The sequence below is a fragment of the Salvelinus fontinalis genome, chromosome 41, assembly GCF_029448725.1.
Source record: "Salvelinus fontinalis isolate EN_2023a chromosome 41, ASM2944872v1, whole genome shotgun sequence".
Classification (NCBI taxonomy): Eukaryota; Metazoa; Chordata; class Actinopteri; order Salmoniformes; family Salmonidae; genus Salvelinus; species Salvelinus fontinalis.
In genome coordinates, this window is record NC_074705.1 from 5273202 (window position 1) to 5293619 (window position 20418).

The window sequence follows — 20418 nt, forward strand, 5'->3', positions numbered from 1 at the left end:
ATGTGTAGATAAAAGATGTATTATTTTATAAACCATTTCAGTTCATCAGAAACATCATTTGAAGGAACTTTCCTTGCCTCTGAATGTGTGCAAAAAAATCTGCTGTAGCACTGTGTCATGTGAGTATACAAATAACAGTGTGTAGAGAGACCCAGAGGAGGACATCTGTCTGTCCATGTTGTGTCCTTTCCCCAGGCTAGTCCACAGTCACCATGTCTCTCACAGTGGGGAAGAGCTCAAAGAAGCCCTGGTAAGAACAGACAAAAGACACATCATACACCAACATAGTGAGACATTATGGTTCACTATGTCTGGTCAGATTACAACACAATTAGACCCATAGAATGTACTGACTCTCTGATACCACTTTCACACTATCGTGCTGTTCCCAACCGCACTGTGCTGGTTCTGATATTTTCCTTCCAAATTTTCCAGCAACTACAGTAGATGCGTACCCAGGCCAGGCAGAACCGCCTGGCTCAGTTTAGCTCATAGAGAAACAGCAGAGTGAAAAGGGAATCAGTGTGATGGAGTGGGTCAGGATTTGGGGGTCATTCCAAAGCCACATTTTCCTAATTGAAAAGCATTCAAGGGAATTGGATTTTAGTGTACTTCCTGAATTGAAATTGACCCCAACCCTGGAGTGGGTTAGTACAGGGTCCAGTACCTTGAATAGGCTGGTAGACTGGAGCACTCCGGAGGTGCAGCACATCTCCCTGATGGAGTGCATGGCCAGCTGGGGGGCACCGATGTCCAGCACGGGGATCCCCAGGCGGGAAGACAGGATGGGGCCGATGGTGGTCCCACAGGGGCTGTCGTTACGCACCATCACATCCTGGGGCCACAGAAACAGGGTCAGGAGGGTAATGAATTAACACATACTTACAAGGTACAGTTGAAGCATCTGTGGAAAGAATACACAAATGTACTGTTACATTCAGTTTTATTGATTACATTTCCATGTGACATGGATGCCCATTAAGCACTCAGGCATAAATTGGATGTCAGCTGTGTGGGGAAACTCAACATGTGTCAGAACTGGAACTGTCGTTCCTGCATCTCTGCTATTTAAATCTGGCTTTACACCAGTCCATTCCTCTGAGTCCACATGGGGGTGAATGAGTGCACACTTCAGGGAGGGAAATGGACCAGAGCCGTAGACTCACCAGGCCCTGAGGTGAATAAAGTGCCCTTGTGGGAGCTGAACATCCTTCATCATCTACTCTTAAGAGGCAGAGGCTCTCGTTTCAGTTTCCCTCATCTCTCCCATAAGCTTGGTTTAAAATCACCCCTACCCCACTACACTAAGGCTTGGTTTAAATCCCCACTAGGCTTGGTTTAAATCCCCACTAGGCTTGGTTTAAATCCCCACTAGGCTTGGTTTAAATCCCCACTAGGCTTGGTTTAAATCCCCACTAGGCTTGGTTTAAATCCCCACTAGGCTTGGTTTAAATCCCCACTAGGCTTGGTTTAAATCCCCACTAGGCTTGGTTTAAATCCCCACTAGGCTTGGTTTAAATCCCCACTAGACTTGGTTTAAATCCCCACTAGACTTGGTTTAAATCCCCACTAGACTTGGTTTAAATCCCCACTAGACTTGGTTTAAATCCCCACTAGACTTGGTTTAAATCCCCACTAGACTAAGGCTTGGTTTAAATCCCCACTAGACTAAGGCTTGGTTTAAATCCCCACTAGACTAAGGCTTGGTTTAAATCCCCACTAGACTAAGGCTTGGTTTAAATCCCCACTAGACTAAGGCTTGGTTTAAATCCCCACTAGACTAAGGCTTGGTTTAAATCCCCACTAGACTAAGGCTTGGTTTAAATCCCCACTAGACTAAGGCTTGGTTTAAATCCCCACTAGACTAAGGCTTGGTTTAAATCCCCACAGCACTACTTTGCTAGGAGATGTGCTCCTTGCAGAGTGGATTTAAGAAACAAGATCACAAGCCCACACAGTCCACCAAGCACACAGAACCAAGTATGTATGAACAAAATCACACGCGCCAATTACCTGAAGAGGCACACCAACACGACTGGCGATCTCTCTCAAGATGGAGGCGGTCACAGCCGTAGTGGCATAGCGCTGGTTACTGTTGAATTTTACTACAGGACCCTGAGAGAGAGAGGACATTTAGACAATCACACTGACTACAACTTCAGATATCTGTATAGAAAACATACATAAGTAATTGTATAGCATGTCTGTCACAAATATTACACAGGACCATCATGACTATTTTACCTAAATCTAATTGTAGACATTTTTTGTAGAAGATTCCAACAATATGTCCACCAGTTCTAATGGGGGTTGTCAGTGTGTATTGTTGAGGGGGTAATTTGAGCTCTGTACCTTGTGGAAGGCTGGTCTGTGGTTGTCAGTGTGTATTGCTGAGGGGGTCATTTGAGCTCTGTACCTTGTGGAAGGCTGGTCTGTGGTTGTCAGTGTGTATTGCTGAGGGGGTCATTTGAGCTCTGTACCTTGTGGAAGGCTGGTCTGGGGTTGTCAGTGTGTATTGCTGAGGGGGTAATTTGAGCTCTGTACCTTGTGGAAGGCTGGTCTGTGGTTTTCATCATGCTTCTCCCTAGAGTGAAAATGAAAGTCGATTAAAACTATAAACACAGCAAACATCTTTCAAACTGTCTTCTGGTCCCAGCCGGCACAAAAACAGTACAACAGCAGTCAATTATAGATCTAATATAAATATATAAGTGAGACTATTATTCCCCAGGCATACTGTACACAATATGCTGTTACTCTCCATAGAAAACATACAAACATTCACACTGTCTCTACCAGTCAGGTTCAAGAACAACATCCCAACTACCAGTCAGTCTCTAGAACATCATCCCAACTACCAGTCAGGTTCAAGAACAACATCCCAACTACCAGTCACACTTTAGAAAGGGTGGAGAATCAGGACACAATCTCTGACTGGTAGTTGGGGTGTTACTAGAGACAGAGGTTGTGTCCTGATTCTCCACCCTTTTTCTAAAGTGTGACTGGTAGTTGGGATGTGGTTCTAGAACCTGACTGGTAGTTGGGATGATGTTCTAGAACCTGACTGGTAGTTGGGATGATGTTCTAGAGCCTGACTGGTAGTTGGGATGATGTTCTAGAACCTGACCTCACTTGCACACTTTCTGTCATGGATCTAAAAACATTTGATTGGTGTAATAATGGGCTGGAGGGAGGCTCCACCATTAAATCCATGGCAGGAAATAGACACTTTGGGAAAATGGTGGAGAATTGGGATGCAACCACACAGTGATTAACAGTACGGCGTTTCTACAAAGGGAGTAGGGGTAAACTGACTGGTAGTTGGAGTGTTACTATAGAGACGGAGTGATTGACAGGTTACTGTATGGTACTGACTGGTAGTTGGGGTGCAGGGCGTGGGCCATGTCTGCGCTGATCATGAAGGAGCGTGGCACCGCCTGCTGGAAGGCTGTGAGGTTGGTGGGGGAGGAGGACAGTCGACTCAGGATCAGCTCTGTCAGGTTGGACGCTGCCCCCTGGGCGCTCTCTGACCCCACCTACAGGCCACAGGGGGAAGTGTTAAGTGTTAGCACACCAGATAGGTTTGGCGAACCCTAACCTGTTCTCTCCTGTAGGTTTCTACTCCAACCCTAATTTAGAGCACCTGATTGTATTAATTAGCGGGGGTGATAGGCTAAATAAGTAATTTTACAACTGGGGTTGGAGTCTAAACCTACAGGAGGGTATCTCTCCAGGAACAGGGTTGGAGTCTAAACCTACAGGAGGGTATCTCTCCAGGAACAGGGTTGGAGTCTAAACCTACAGGAGGGTATCTCTCCAGGAACAGGGTTGGAGTCTAAACCTACAGGAGGGTATCTCTCCAGGAACAGGGTTGGAGAGCCCTGAGTTAGATATACAGGCCATATTGACAAAACATCTCAGAGTAGGAGTGCTGATCTAGGATAAGTTGTACCTTTTAAATTATAATTAATCAGAGGGGGAACCTGATCCTATATCAGCACTCCTTATCAGAGATACTTTGTGAATATGTCCCCAGGGGGTTTTCCTGACCACCAGAACACTCTGGGCCCTAGTTATAGTTCATAGCTATAGGCCAGTGATAAGGAGAAGCCCAAGCTCTACACAGAAGGAATTTAGCCAACACATGATTGGGGTACCGACCTCTTCATTGTCAAACAGAGTCACCATCCTGATGTTAGGGTCTGTGGCCAAAGAGTCTCCAGAGATGCAGGAGTCCATCAGAGCCTAGTGGACAGAGGAAAAGAGGTTAAAGGTTAGGGGAATGAAGGTTAAGGTTAAAGAGGAAGTAGAGGTTAGGAGAATGAATGGTAAGGTTAAAGAGGACGTTCACATTATGGTGGTAGTCATGTTCCGATTCCTCTCGTCCCTCTCAAACACACTGGAGGAAAATATGTGAGGTTCCTACTCTCAGAGCTTTATGTACTTTGAGAAGGAGACCTGTTGTTGAGGTGGCTGGTGTTAGTGTCTGGAGGTGGAGTGTTGAGTTGGAACAGAGGAGAGAGGAGACTCACCTGTAGGGCACAGTAGCAGCTGTGGAGGTTGTCCAGACGAGGGGAGTAGATGAACTCTTCAAACACACCTCCAATTGCCTATGCAGCAGACACACGTCAGTAATCTGTTATCAATGTCATTAACAACAGAGGGGGTGGAGGTGTTGAGGAGAGGAGACTCACCCCTGGCTGAGTGTCAGCCAGACACAGCTCAAAGTCCAGCAAGGCCTCAGGCTGAACGTTCAGCTCTGAACACAGCACCTTGACCAGGGCCGGGTGGTGCTTCTCTGCCTGGACGAGTGACAGAGATGGAGAAATGTACTAATGTACTGAAGGCCTACTGAAGTTAAGTAAGGCAAGTGATTGATTAGTGTGTGTGGTACATTGGACTGTGTATAACTGTATCTAGTACTGTAGAGTATAAAGTGAGAGATATGGATAGTTAAGAGTCTTACAACAGTGGTGGCATCGCAGGCATCCCCAGTGGAACAGCAGCCAGTCTCCAACTCCTCCTGCACAGCAGTGGCTAGGATGGGCACTCTGTCACACACACAGTTACTAAATGCTTATTTTTCTGTCCAATTCATGTTTGTTCTCCTGGTCCCTTGAGGGGTGTATCTCAATAGTCTATAGTGGTCTCCTCCCCTTCAACTGCATTGATGTGAAAGAACAGAACAGGTGACGGCAAATTCCTGCCATACTGCCTTCCTCTGTCCGGTCATCAGATCAGTGTAGATGGAGAGGCGTCAAGGAGAGGAAGCCAGTTAAGATTTTTGAAATGCAATCTGGGACTTACAGGTGGTTCTCCTTGTTGGGGCCGAAGGAGTCGTTGATGTCCCTCTGGAGGTGGATGGCCAGGTGGGGGATCCTCATGATCGGCCGGGGCACGTGAACCAGACGATGGACCAGCTTATCTCCAGTCTGCACCACAATAACACAACAACTCCCATGTAAGGTCCTCTCACAAACACACCTCCATTCTCCAGACACACTTCAACACATAGTTCATGCAAGTTCAGAAACCTAAGAATGGGCCAACATTAATGTTTCAGTTGTGAATGAAGGGTTAGATGGGTAGGGTTACATTGTCATACCTTGACCATAACACGCCCGGCGATGGTCAGATCACGGTCAAACCAGGTGTTCCAGATTCCTCCTCCGTAGCACTCCACCCCGACCTGCAGACAGCCCTGTTTGGTCTTCTTGGACCGTGGCTTAATCTGAATCAACCACACAGAGAGAGAAGGGTGTCAAGTTAGCGACCAAATACAAGTATGACCTACTATCCCCAGTGGTTGGCGAAGTTAGCCCTGGGTCGTGTTCAGTAGGGTACACCGTAGCAAATCGTTTGGCAACGGAAAACTAATATTTTTGTTCTTAAAATGGACAAGTTCAGACATTACCTCCCTGTTTCAAAACATTTTGTCCCTAATGAACATGGCCCAGTTCTTTGCCCTGTGTAGAATTTCATCCTTACCCTCAGACAGGGGCTGTCTGTGTGTGCTCCAATCATAGTGAAGCCATTGCCTGGCTGGAAATGTCCGCCCACAGCAAAAGCGATGATGGAGGAGTAGTTACGGGTCACAAAGTACTGTTGAGAGAAAAGGAGTAGTTCATTCTCAATCAAGCACAGTTTGACAGGAAAATATTATTTGATCCCTATATGATGAAGCCCTATAATGCTGTGTAGATCAGTGTGGGACTGGAACCTCCATGTACTGACTGACCTTACTGGCAGGCTTGATGTTCCACTGCTCAGTCTCCTTCAGCTCAGTAAAGCCAGCCCCCAGCAGACGAGACTTACACTCCTCAACCACTGCTCACAAATAGGACAGAGTGAAAAGAGCAGGACATTAACTTCAAGCCACCTCGTTCCTTTTATGAGTTACAACCTGTGCAACCAGGGGACATATAAATTAAATGTCTGATAAGAGGGTGGCTTTAAGACAGCTCAGGAGGGGATCTAGGCCAAGGACAGTGTGAATGGACTGTACGTGGATCAGAGTGCAAAGGTAGGCTGCGCAATAAAACTGGCATCAATACAGGCTCAGAAAGAGGACATCTGCCTGTAAGATATCTATCTTATTTAAAGATCAAGGTCATTCAAGTTAGGTTGGAATAGACTCCCACTGCATTTGGTTACATGCTCTTGACAGCTACATGCCAACAAAATATTATATTGCCATTGTTCTGAACCTGTAGCACTGACACCATTTCTTTAACTATCAAACTGCCAGTCCTAGAATGATTCGTGTTCTGACCGTGGTATGGAGACACTCCTCTGTTCACGAACTGGAGGAACTCCTTGGCAGCAGTCTGCACAGCTTCCTTTGAACTTTTCATGATCAGTGACTAGTGAAAGCAGAAGGATAACGTTACATGCCCTGCCTGACACAGCATTGTATAACATTGGGAAGCAAAACAGAATGAGAGATTGCTGAACAGCAAGCAAAATACAATTTATCAAGAAACAGTGTCATAACATGACAATAGACTGTATGGCTAGTCCAAAAACAGAATACACGTTTAGCTGAGTGAAGAATTAGACAGCAGGCTAATCCTTGCTTGCTTGCTTGCTACATTAGCTAGCCAACACATTGTAATGCAAACCTTAGACACAGCAAACGCAGCTTCTAAAAGTTGAATCAGACCACTCTGTGCTAGCTACACCGATTAATAAACCGCCTGCAAAATCATAATTTATGGCGCTTACCTGCATAAATGTTTAACTGGACTTTTAAACTCTGTACCCGGTGTAAAGCACCCGAGAAATCTGACAGATTTGATAAAGACCACCGATGTAGAAACTAACAATGGGTAATTTGAGGGGAGGGGAACGTGGTATTGCTCTCTGCTGGCCAGGAGGTGAAAGGGAAACAAACAGTGGATAAGAACCAAATACAGTACACACAAGTACATTCCAAGCATCCAACTTGGCCCACTAATACTAGACATTTTAAAGATTGGAGACAATTTGGGAAGGATGACAGTCAACCAGGGATCAGTTTCCCCCACTTTTCTACAAAATGTTTAAAGGATACGTATATATGGCATGTTTTAGCAATTGTATTGTGTTTTCCAGACCCCCTCAAAGATTTTAAACAATCAACGGGCTGTATGTACCAATTATTTATGGAGATATGGTCATGTGAATCTAGTCTAATATCGCCCCATGCACGCAGCTGGTTGGTGGCCATATTGGAAATTACTGCCAGGGGACTAATGGACAAAATCAGTTTTGGCACTATAGCCAAAATTACTGATATAGACATTACCTAGCTGTGTGTGATATGTTAGTGGCTCTATCACAAAGTCGCAAAAATCTTCACGTAGCCGCTGGACTATGGTCAAAAGGACCTCAAAATGACCCCTATTAAAAGTTGCAATATGTAACGTTTGGGACGCCCAGACCTAATTCACATAGAAATGATCTGTCATTCTCATTGAAAGCAAGTCTAAGATGCGGTAGATCTGTTCTATGTGTGCTATTTCTATGCTTCCCATCCTTACGTTTAGTTGTTGCGTCTTTTACTTTCGGTTTTGTATACCAGCTTCAAAATAGCTGTAAATACAATATTTTTGGTTCTGGAAAATATATGTAATAGCGGTTCAGATGGTACAATGATTCTTTACACTATACTTCAAATCAAATCAAAGTTTATTTGTCACGTGCGCCGAATACAACAGGTGTAGACTAAAACCTAAAACAACAGTAAAAATAAATGTGAAAATAAGAGTAGCAAGGCTATATACAGACACTGGGTAGTCAGGCTTATTGAGGTAGTATGTACATGTAGGTATGGTTAAAGTGACTATGCATATATGATGAACAGAGAGTAGCAGCAGCGTCAAAGGAGAGGTTGGCGGGTGGTGGGACACAATGCAGATAGCCAATCGGCGGGAGCACTGGTTGGTCGGGCCAAATGAAGTAGTATGTACATGGATGTATAGTTAAAGTGACTATGCATATAAGATAAACAGAGAGTAGCAGCAGTGTAAAAGAGGGGCACACAATGCAAATAGTCCGGGTAACCATTTGGTTACCTGTTCAGGAGTCTTATGGCTTGGGGGTAAAAACTGTTGAGAAACCTTCTTGCTTGTTTTTGTCACAAACTGAAATTTGTCAAACTCTTATAATTTTTTTCTGTATTACCTGTGGGATTTATTTAGTGGGCAGATAACATTAGCAATTGTTATATTGTTTGGAATGATTTGACCCTATTCTATCCTGAAAAAGGCACAGTGATGCTTAAAAATTTGTGTTTTTTTACCCAATAAATGACTGGGAGGTTCATCGCAGTAGCCTACAGAAACATCGCTCGAGCTTAATTTCGTTCGCATTCCGCCACTGTGTCAAAACGCAACCAGGAGAGTCTTCAGCCTTGTCACTGAAAGATAGCCACACGAGACTGTGGCTTGAATAGAGCAGCTCGCCACAAGACAAGATTATACTTCACTGCCATGTTTCGTCTGTTTATGAGGTTTGAGAAGTGAAAACACACCACACATTAGGGGGGAGGCGTAGGTGATTACTTTACATTAGAAACTGTACCTTGCGGTTTCTCATGAGAGGAAGAATGCATTATTTTTTAGAAGTGAGACCTTTAGTGTGATGTAGATAGCCTAAATGTGATGCTAATAAAAATGTGTATTGATCAGTAAAATGAGCATCAGCACTCACAGTGCCACAGTACACATACCTGTGCAAAATCCTCTCACACCCTCTCACAAACTCCCTTAAATTCAAATAATGTATTGCTCTGCTGTATGTGTCAATAGGGCATTTATTAAGGTAATCATTGAAATTAATTATTAATAACAGAAACATAGCAAAAATCGGTCTTGTGGTGGTGGCTATCATCTATCATTGTTGCTGGAGCAGGAAATGGACCTCTTGACACATAGTTTATTATTAAGTGGTGGTTGTACTGCAGAGTCCCTAGACACAGCCCAAGAGATGTATTGTCGTTGTGAAAGTCACCCATAGAAGCTAGAATAAATTTACACAGCACCACTTCCTCCTCTCAGACAGCACAAGATCATGTAACTGTTTCAAACCTGTCAAAGGACCATCACTTTGCCTTTTATTCTGCTGTCGGTCTGAGCAGAAAATATTGGCCTAGCTTTTCGTTCTGCAGCTGGTCATTATGTGCTTTCTGTCTTGCTCTGCTTCTGCTGATATGGGGTGTGTGCACCAATCCTCAAGATAAGAGTCGTTTTCTCAATATACACAACATGTAGAAACAACACAAAAAAAGGGAAGATTACATGTCCTAAGATTTTTTTAATGTTGGCGGCATTTCTGTTAATATTCAAACCCTTTCTAACAATATAAGGTTAACCCGGGACAATGTGAACCGAGTAAGAACAGTATTATTGTTTATTATACATCTTTCTCTTTGCAGTTTTGACGCACTTGGTCAACTCAAAATACATTTTCACTTCACTATTCATGCTCAAGACAACCAATCGCATGAAACAATACACTCACAATGGTTTCCCTTCCCGTTTACAGAGACACAAGTGAAAACATTAGAAAAAGGAAGAGCAGTGCTTTAATCTGTCCAAACCGAACACTTTACATATTATTTGTAACATGTACGATAAGTGGAGGGGTTGAATGTCAAGTGTCATATCTGTTTGAGACAAGTGATACCAACAGCACTTTTAAATTGCTACAGTGTGATAATGAAAGTCACAGTTGACAGAAATGTTATAGTTGCAAAATCCTCTCACAACCTCAAAACCTCCTCTAAGTCCCTCACAAACTCCAGGGTCCTCATTTAAAATCATTGGGGAATTTTCACACTAAATATATGCGTGTGCCATTTCTGAAAATACTGCGCACCTACAGAAATAGAGATGTATAAATATGGAGCACAGCATGCATAAGCATGTTTCCCATTATAAATCCTGTCCTGAAACTGTACACTCGTGAAAGAGCATTAAAACTCCACCTGAAAACGTCCATCATTCAGCTGTCCTGGTGCACCAAAAAAAAAAAAAAAAGTGTCAAGGGAAGCCAGTTTGGATTTGGCTTTAGACCAATCACATCACAAGTCAAACGTCTTTATTGACAGAAAAAAATTGAATTGTTGCATCTCGTGTTGTTGTACTCCGGTGGCTAACTAGCTAGCTAAAAATCATCCCTTTCCCAAATTAGCCATGGATGGAGATAGGGATTTGGACTTGTGGTTTTACTTAATTCTCCGTACAGGCCAAGGTCATGACGTGGTCCTCTTTGGGGATAGAGAGTACCATCCCCCTCTCTCTGCACCATCCTCTTTATCTCTCACCACCTCTCTCTGTTCCCCCTACACCCAGGCTCTGTTATGCAGGTGATAAATTCCAAGAGGAGTCTCTCCTCAAAGCCAGACAGTATAGAAAGAAAGTTTCATAGGAGAACAAAGGAACCTCTTCCACATCACAGAACTTGAGAACTGAACAATATCCATGTTTTGGAGAATGTGTACACGGTCGGGGTAGAATCCAGCTACGACCGGTCTATTTCGTTTAATGTTTGTGAAACTCATGAGACAATACAGCCACATTACCATAACTCTGTTTATACAAGAGTCTCAGTTGTGAGGCTTGCATCTAATTGTTGTATAAAATGAATAAGTAAAGATCAAACTATTTTTGAAATTATGTAATGTGATTTTAAACTGTTTAATGAAGGAAACTCCAATTCCCTTTGGAGTTTAACTAAGTTATAGGCCCGCCCCATGAGCAGAGACATTGATCTGGCGTCATGGGACAGCCCTTTCATACTGTTCTGGATATAACCCCCACCTTGGGAATTTCCCTTTAGACCTGTACCTCGATCACAGAGGGAGCTAATGTTTGAGTAGAGACCAGCTTACCTCGATTACCGAGAGGGCTAATGTTTGAGTAGAGACCAGGTTACCTCGATTACAGAGAGGGCTAAGGTTTGAGTAGAGACCATAAACCTGAGTATCAGCTAAGGTTGTAATGGTTGTTGAAACTCAGACTATCGATACCGACAGAATAAGAGCAAATCTTTGATACTAATTACTAGTCTGCAGCTAGGAATTCTAAACCATTGAATGCGAAGGCCGACAACCGCCAAAACATCTATTCTATAAGAACATTTCTGAATGGTACTCTGAAGTAGCCATTCTAACCAAAGACTCCAGGAACGCAGAGAGAGGGGCTGATGAACTTCCAACAGAAAGAAGGACGATTCCAACAGAGATCACGACGACACACTGAGCTTAAATATATTGATTGATTGCAATTATTCCTGAATGAGTGAGCGTTCATGTGCAAAGGATTAGCATTTCAATGGTTATAATTATCAACTTTGTAGTGTCTTTTATCTTTCGCGCCCTTCTCAGTCCCTTTGTCTACCAAGCTGCAATACCGGTTTAGCCCACTAGCGCACATCCCCTATCATTTCCCTGTAACCATATCTACTTTGTTTGTTTGTTTGTTTATGCATTTCTGTGATTATTTAGTTAGTTAATAAATAATTGGTTGAGACAATTGATGTATGGATGATTCATAGTGAAGACTGGGTTCGTGCAGATAACCAACAATTTACGACATTTGGAATGAGACTAACGTGAGGTAAAGAATAATTCCTTAATTAGAAGACTAATTGATTAGATATTAAAATATCTGAAAGTTATATTAGGAAAATTATAACTTGTAATCTGAATATTTTCCTTGGTGCCCCCGACTTCCTAGTTAATTACATTTACGTGATTAGTTAATCACGTAATAATAATTACAGATAATTGATTTGATAAAAATAAGTCTTCAGTTTAACTATGCCAAAGACACAACAGACTATAACAGCAATTGTGATCCAACCATAAATTCATATATTGTGCCCCTGGCTTGAGAGGATGGAAGTTCAACATGTAGCTAGATGAAGTAGGTTAATGTGAACTAGTTGGCCAGGCGTATTGTTGTCCATGAAAGGAAGTTAGTCTAGCGAGGAAGTATTTTAGCCAGGTAGCCTAGGACAACAAAAACTAAAAGAGTGTACTGTATGACAGAGTGATAGACCGTTTAGGCAACATGAAAGGGGAGGATGGCATCGTTATTTTTCTACAAGTAGGGTGAGTCGACATGTTTTTTATAATTGCACGCACACACAGACACAGAAATCAGTACCATGGACAGCCATGTCATATTTAGTTTACGTTGATTAGACTAAATATTTTAGTTGTCACTGTATTAGACTAAGCATAGGTGATTATGTTGAAATGTTGAAGTTGAAAAAGTGCTGGAATAGTGGAGGCAGCTCCTGTCTTTGTTACTTGCGGCAATTCTCCATTAAATCAACAGTTGTTTAGTAGTCAGAAACATTATGTCACGTTCTGACCTTTATTTCCTTTGTTTTGTCTATATTTAGTATGGTCAGGGCGTGAGTTGGGGTGGGCAGTCTATGTTTGTATTTCTATGTTTTGCTATTTCTGTGTTTGGCCTGATATGGTTCTCAATCAGAGGCAGCTGTCAATCCTTGTCCCTGATTGGGAACCCTATTTAGGTAGCCTGTTTTGTGTTGGGTTTTGTGGGTGGTTGTCTTCAGTCTTTGTGTGTCTGCACCAGATAGAACTGTTTCGGTTTTCACGTTTGTTGTTTTGTATTTTGGAAGTGTTCAGTTTATTGTCTTTTATTATTAAACATGATGAACACTAATCACGCTGCGCTTTGGTCCTCTCCTTCTTCCACAGAAGAAAACCGTTACACATTAAACAAAGGTGTGGTTTAATTTATTCTGCCATTGTGTTTTCTTATTGTCTAGGCTTTAGGCCTATATATCACGGTGTCAAGGCATATGAACCAACAGGTTACAAAGCAAACAATGCAATTATCACAACACATAGGTTGTAATATGGCTTTTATCTGATATTGGCTTCCCTGGTGATTTTACCAACGCACCCCTACTGGTGCACACACATTCTGGGCTCTATTTTATAAGTACGAAGGGTTTATAAATGAGGCCCCTGGACTTTATTGCCCTGCTGCAGATCTATTAATAAGGCATTGGTATATAAAATGTAATAATTGAATGATTATAATGTTATATCATAAACATAGCACTTGGTAGGTTCATTTCCTGTTATTAACCTGGAGGACCCGATCTAACACTCTATTCCACATCAAGTAACTCATACAAGCAGTAACATTAGATCTGCCAAGGCAGCAGCTAATGGGGATATATAATAAATAAAAATAAAAATAACCATCACTTACATACACTTGATATAGACCCCCCTCAGTCTTGTGGTGGTGTCGGAATATATCATTGTTTCTAGAGCAGGAAGTGGACCTCTTGACATATGTATTTATTGTTATGCAATATGTAGTGGTTGCACTGGATAGCCCTTAGACACAGCCCAAGAGATGTCATTGTGACAGTCACACTTAGAATACATTTACACAGCACCACTTCCTCCTCTCAGACAGCACCAGATCATGTAACTGTTTCACACCTGTCAAAGGACCATCACTTTGGTTTGCCTTTTGTTCTGCTGTCGATCTGAGCAGAAAATATTGGACTAACGCTTGGTTCTGCAGTTGGTCATTATGTGTGGAAGATGTGCATTCAGGCTTTCTCTGCTTCGGCTGGTGTGGGGTGTGTGCACAGCTTTTGAAGGTAAGATTTGTCCTTTTCTTAAACACACAGCATGCATGTACAGTTTGTACAACACTGAAAAAGGAAAGGGGCCCTGTCCTCATATTTCATTTGTGAAATTTTAACAGCATTAGCATTACCTCATATAAGAATAGGAGTTCCACAATCTGAACTGCATTTATGGAAGCAGAAACTGTGTCAGAATACACATATGTATATATATATATATGCACACACACACCTTTCTCTTATGCAACAAATTGGGCATTGCAATTGTAATGCAAAACAAACATTTAAATGTAACAATACACTCACAAACCATTTTCCTTCATGTTTACAGAGATTCAAGTGAAAACATTGGAAACAGGAGCAGATTTGGGCACTCCAGCTTGTCCAAACCAAACCATTCATGACATGATGTCTGTAATATGTAAGTTAGATAGAGTGATAAGTGGTTGGAATTACTGTCAAGTGTCTCTTCGGTTTGACCAAAATGGTACAGACAACACTTGTGACCCCAGAGTCACACTGCAGACAGAGAGTGACAGAGTGTTTCTACACATCACCAACATACAACCATCTGATGAAGGGAACTACACCTGTCAGTGTGTATATAATGGAGGAACAGATTGTTTGCATCTCAATATTTCTGTCAATGGTAAGTGTTTGGTTTGCGTGTCACATTTAGCTTGATCTGTGAATGTTTGGTCTCATTTAGTCAATTCTACCATCTCAGTCCAAGTGAAATGGATTGTAATAAAAATAGTGTTCAAACTGAGCATCTGTCAACAATGTAAATGACCAGAGTGGAGGAAGAGAAACAAGCCATATAGGATCACAATGACTTCTTCTCTTTTCTTTTTCAGGATCCCATGTCTCAAACAACCTTTCTTTCCAACGTCCTTTCAATGTCATGATAATAGCAGCCTTTGCCGGATTTGTAGCCGTCGTTGTCCTCGTTGGAATAATCATGAGGAAATGTAATCTCAAGTAAGATATTCTTATTAGCTTGTTAAATGAAAAGTTGATGGGTATTTGGTAATTGAATGAATCAATTACTTTGTTATGGAGGTACTGTAGTAATATACTGTAAATTCAATCTCAAATAACAATCTGATCTACAATTCATATAGAGAACTATGGGCCTCAGAAATATGCTGTAGACTGTAGGTCCAAGATATGTTTGTAGTCTCTTGCCAACTAAATGTCAATGGTGTGACTACAAAGAGCTGGCAAGAGAGTATAAACAGATCTGAGATCATATGAAATACCCTAATGTATGATATAGGCTACTTGACCTACGTTCGAGTCTGACTCTATAAGGTTATTGTAGGTCACTAATAACTGAACTGTTGATGATTCTCACTTCCTGCCTTGTCAAAATGAGTGCCGGACAAAAACATGCATGCAGCCACGCACAAACACACAAACATTTAGTTCCAGAAAGCATCTGCTGTGTAAAACCATGTTATGTTACGTTCATTCACTGGTGTTCTCTTCTTTACACAGCAGGAGAACACAGCAGAAAGCGGTGTACACCTTTAAAGAGGTGATGCAACAACACTGTCTTGTCTGTCAGGGCTGTTATTGCTTGATATTACCTGTAGTCGGAAGACTGTCAGGGCTGTTATTGCTTGATATTACCTGTAGTCGGAAGACTGTCAGGGCTGTTCTTGCTTGCTCTGTTACCTGTAGTCGCAAGACTGTCAGGGCTGTTCTTGCTTGCTCTGTTACCTGTAGTCGTAAGACTGTCAGGGCTGTTCTTGCTTGCTCTGTTACCTGTAGTCGTAAGACTGTCAGGGCTGTTATTGTTTGCTGTTACCTGTAGTCTCTAAGCATCTGCAGCCTATGCTCTTTCACATTTTCAATTTAATTTGCCAACATTTACAAATATTTCCAAAGCCCCATATGAGATTTAACAGTGTAATATGGTGACATATTGTTAATGTATTTGTAGGAGGAGCCGCAGGACATTGAGCCCTACAACACGTTCACAAGGAGAGACAATGGGCTTTACTCAACCCTCCAGCTCACACATTCTAACCCCTGACCTCTGGCACCAATGACAACAGGGCATTAGACACCTTTTTCTATCACTAGGGGTTAAATAGTATTTCACCAGCCCTGGATATACAACTGTACAGTATATCCATTTACTGTATATCTTGATTACTGTAATGCCCCTATTTTTACAGCTGATACACTGACTTTATATAGTTCCATTGATTGGTTACTGACACCTGGCTGAATAGGTCCTGTACTGTAGATCGTCTTCTGTTGCTGTAAATATCAGCACTTAATGTATGAATGCTGCACATTATGTTACGTATAACCAATGTTCTTGTGGACAGATGATGTGATCATGTGACTCCTTCAATTATATTACGTATAACCAATGTTCTTGTGGACAGATGTGATCATGTGCATTTTCTCCAGGTGTCAGTGTCTTGGATTTGTAAAAGATACTCCCTGCAGCAGTAGATGTACAGTCATCACAACATGCTTCATGACAATGTATTTTTCTTGCTTTCAATGTTCCATCTCCATGTATCATGTAGGCCTACATGAATGACATGTTCAAGTGTAGAGATGTAACGACAAAACTAAACCATTCATTAAAACTTCATTTCCAAACAGATCCATGACCTCTATAGTAGTATGTATAATGTATTGGCTGTATGTATCTAACCCAGCATCTAGAGGAAAACTCACTATTATCCACATCAGGCTTATATGATATAAGAACCCTTCAGCCTTGTGGTGGTGCAGAATCTATCATTGTTTGTGTATAAAGAAGGAAGTGGACCTGTTGAGGTGTCTGTTAATATGTTGGCCTCTCTGTGGTGCTTTGCAAAGACCAAGATGCACTAGCAGAGGTCCAAGTGTTTCTGTGAAACAGTAAGACAGCTAGAAGCTAGAAAACAGAACCACTTCCTCCTCTCAGCCCTCAAGGTCCATTATAACTAGTCAACCCAAGTTTGACTTTGTTTCTCTATTGAACAACTAACGTTGGATAGACAAGTCCTGTACTCGGTCTGAGCAGACAATATTGAGTAACGTTTGGTTCTGCAGTTGGTCAGTATGTTTGTATTCAGGCTCCTTCTGGTGTTGTGGAGTGCAGTAAGCCAATAAGAAATCAACTTTACTTTTTGCTCAATTTAAATCCCATGAAACAGTACACTCACATTTGTTTCCCTTCATGTTGGCAGTGACTGAAATAAGACATCCGTCTACCCAAATCTTTTTTGTAATATATAAGATTGAGCGATATGTTGGGAGAATGACAGTCAAGTGTAATTTTGGACCAACCATAATGGTAAGACTTCACTTGTGACCCCAGAGTCACACTGCAGACAGAGAGTGGCAGAGTGTTTCTACACATCAGTAACATACAACCATCTGATATAGGGAACTACACCTGTGTGTACATCATGGAGGAACAGAACTTTTTCATTTCAATATTTCTGTCAAAGGTAAGTGTTTGGTCTGATGGTGTGTATTACCTCTGCTTGCTTCACTGAAATTCACTGACCTTTAAACTGCTACAGTGTGATAACGAAAGTCACAGTTGACGGAAATGTTATAGGTGCAAAGTCCTCTCACAAGCTCCCTCACAAACTCCAGGGGCCTCATTTATAACCATTGCGTAAATTTCACACTAAATATCTGCGTGTGCCATTTCTGAAAAGACTGGGCACCTACAAAAAAAGAGATTTATAAACTTGCCGCACGCCATGCATAAGCATGTTTCCCATTACAAACCAGAACTGTCCTTAAACGGTACGTGCCTGAACGAGCATTAAAACTCTGCCTTATAAACACCCATCATTCAGCTGTGAATGGTCCTGGTAACCCCCCCCCCCAAAAAAATAGTCAAAAGGAAGCCAGTTTGGATTTGGCTTCAGACCAATCAAATCACAAGCCAAACGTCTTTATTGACAGAAAAAAAATTGAATTGTTGCATCTCGTTGTGTTGTCCTCTGGTGGCTAGCTAGCTATAAAATAAAAAATCTGCCCTTTCCTAAATTAGCCATGGATGGAGATAGAGATTTGGACTTGTGGTTTTACTTAATTCTCCGTACTGGCCAATGATTATAACAGCGATTCTGATCCTACCATAAATTCATATATTGTGCGTCTGGCCTGATAGGATGGAAGTTCAACATGTAGCTAGATGTAGTTGTCACGTTCCTGACCTGTTTTCTGGTGTTTTGTATGTGTTTAGTTGGTCAGGGCGTGAGTTGGAGTGGGTAGTCTATGTTATGTGTTTTCTATGTTGGGTTAATGTGTTGCCTGGTATGGTTCTCAATTAGAGGCAGGTGTTTGACGTTTCCTCTGATTGAGAACCATATTAAGGTAGATTGTTCTCAGTTTGTTTGTGGGTGATTGTTCCTGTGTCTGTGTATACCACATGGGACTGTTTCGTTTGTTCGTTCGTTTTAGGTAGTCTGTTCCTGTTCGTGCGTTCTTCGTCTATATGTAAGTTCGGTTGTTTCAGGTCTGTAGCCTTCGTTTATTGTTTTGTAGTTTGTTCTAGTGTTCATTAGTGTTTCGTCTTTCATTTAATAAATCAGTATGTATTCATCACCCGCTGCGCCTTGGTCCGTTCATTCACCAAAAGACGAACGTTACAGTAGTATATTAATGTTAACTAGCTGGCCTGGCGTATTGTTGTCCATGAAAGGAAGTTAAGCGAGCGAGCAAGTATTTTAGCCAGGTACCCAAGGACAACAAAAACTAAAAGTGTGTACTGTATGACAGAGTCATACACCGTTTAGGCAACATAAGAGGAGGACGCCATTGGCTTTTCTCTACAAGTAGGGTGAGACATGTTTTTTCTACTTGCAGGCACACACACATACACACACACACACACACACACATGTTATATCATAAACATAGCAGTTGGAAGGTTAATTTCCTATTATTAACCTGGAGGACCAGATCTAACCATCACTTACATACACTTGATATAGACCCCCCTCAGTCTTGTTGGGTGCTGTCAAAATCTATCAATGTTGCTGGAGCAGGGAAGATGACCTCTTGACACGTAGTTTATTATATGTAATGGTTGTACTGCAGAGCCCAAGAGATGTATTGTGTAATTGTGAAAGTAACACAGAAGCTAGAATACAGTTAAACAGCCGAGAGGAAGTGGTGCTATCACAAGATCATGTGACTGGATACAACCTGTTAAAGGACCATCACTTTGGTTTGACTTTTATTCTGCTGTAGGTCGGATCAGAAAATAATGGACCAACGTCTGGTTCTGCAGTTGGTCATTATGTGTGGAAGACATGCCTTGAGGCTTTCTCTGCTTCTGCTGGTGTGGGGTGTGTACACAGCCTTTGAATGTAAGATTAGTCCTTTTCTCAAACACAAAGCATGCATGTACAACACTGAAAGAGGTCCTGTCCTCTGATATTTCATTTGTGAAATGTTAATGCCGTCAGCATTATCTTGTATAACAGGAGTTCCACTCAGCACAATTTGAAGTGCATTCAGGGAAGCAGCAACATTCGATTCAGAATATTCATTAATTTATAAATGTGTAAAAAAAAAATATTTTATACAACATTCTCCAATGCAACAAATTGTGCATTGCAATGGTAATGCTAGTCAATGCAAAATAAACATTTAAATTTAAACAATATACTCACAACCCATGTCCCTTCATTTTTACAGAGATTCAAGTAGAAACATTGGAAACAGGAGCAGATTTGGGAACTCTTGCCTGCCCAAACCAAACCATTCATGAAATGATTTATGTAATATGTAAGTTAGAGTGATAAGTGGTGGGAATGACTGTCAAGTGTCATATTTGACAACAAAAAAAAGTGGTACAAACAGCACTTGTGACCCCAGAGTCACACTACAGATAAAGAGTGGTGGAGTGTTTCTACACATCAGCAACATACAACCATCTGATGAAGGGAACTACACCTGTCAGTGTGGATATAATGGAGGAACAGATTCTTTGCATCTCAATATTTCTACATTGTAGAATAATAGTGAAGACATCAAAACGATGAAATAGCACATGGAATTATAGCATCCAAAAAAGTGTTAAACAAATCAAAATATATTTTATATTCTTCAAAGTAGCCACCCTTTGCCTTGATGACAGCTTTGCACACTCTTGGCATTCTCTCAACCAGCTTCATGGAGGTAGTCACCTGGAATGCTTTTCCAACAGTCTTGAAGGCGTTCCCACATATGCTCAGCACTTGTTGGCCGCTTTTCCTTCCATCTGCGGTCCAACTCATTCCAAACCATTTCAATTGGGTTGAGGTTGGG

At 41.7% G+C, this 20418-nt stretch overlaps 3 protein-coding genes across 4 annotated transcripts in view; 1 reads left to right on the forward strand and 2 right to left on the reverse strand.

The window, feature by feature from the left end:
• Positions 1-20418, reverse strand: part of LOC129840313 (poliovirus receptor homolog) — a 197486-nt gene that overhangs the window by 34323 nt on the left and 142745 nt on the right. The gene's annotated exons all lie outside the window — the stretch shown is intronic.
• Positions 4-7331, reverse strand: LOC129840438 (aspartyl aminopeptidase-like). 2 transcript variants are annotated; one of them, XM_055908336.1, is made up of 15 exons: positions 7225-7331; positions 6773-6863; positions 6239-6327; positions 5989-6102; positions 5606-5731; positions 5308-5432; positions 4967-5051; positions 4695-4802; positions 4533-4610; positions 4162-4245; positions 3376-3536; positions 2545-2584; positions 2014-2115; positions 668-835; positions 4-247 (listed from the first exon to the last, which is right to left on the reverse strand). In XM_055908336.1, exons 1-15 carry the CDS (start codon positions 7228-7230, stop codon positions 197-199), a joined length of 1428 nt encoding a protein of 475 aa, XP_055764311.1. In that variant the 5' UTR covers positions 7231-7331; the 3' UTR covers positions 4-196. The 2 variants fall into 2 exon arrangements, with proteins under 2 accessions (XP_055764311.1, XP_055764313.1); XM_055908338.1 differs by lacking the exon at positions 7225-7331 and adding an exon at positions 7122-7140.
• On the forward strand, positions 13912-16759 carry LOC129840451 (uncharacterized). Its single transcript, XM_055908353.1, has 5 exons — positions 13912-14142; positions 14462-14779; positions 14988-15111; positions 15631-15670; positions 16079-16759. Exons 1-5 carry the CDS (start codon positions 14073-14075, stop codon positions 16169-16171), a joined length of 645 nt encoding a protein of 214 aa, XP_055764328.1. The 5' UTR covers positions 13912-14072; the 3' UTR covers positions 16172-16759.

Coding starts and splice junctions, on each gene's coding strand:
- LOC129840451 (XM_055908353.1), top strand. CDS start 14,073: ATGTGTGGAAGATGTGCATTCAGGCTTTCTCTGCTTCGGCTGGTGTGG. Junction 14,780..14,987: donor TCTCAATATTTCTGTCAATG/GTAAGTGTTTGG, acceptor TTTCTTTTTCAG/GATCCCATGTCTCAAACAAC. Junction 15,671..16,078: donor CGGTGTACACCTTTAAAGAG/GTGATGCAACAA, acceptor ATGTATTTGTAG/GAGGAGCCGCAGGACATTGA.
- LOC129840438 (XM_055908336.1), bottom strand. Junction 2,585..3,375: donor GCCCTGCACCCCAACTACCA/GTCAGTACCATA, acceptor TTTTCACTCTAG/GGAGAAGCATGATGAAAACC. Junction 2,116..2,544: donor ACAGACCAGCCTTCCACAAG/GTACAGAGCTCA, acceptor TCTCTCTCTCAG/GGTCCTGTAGTAAAATTCAA.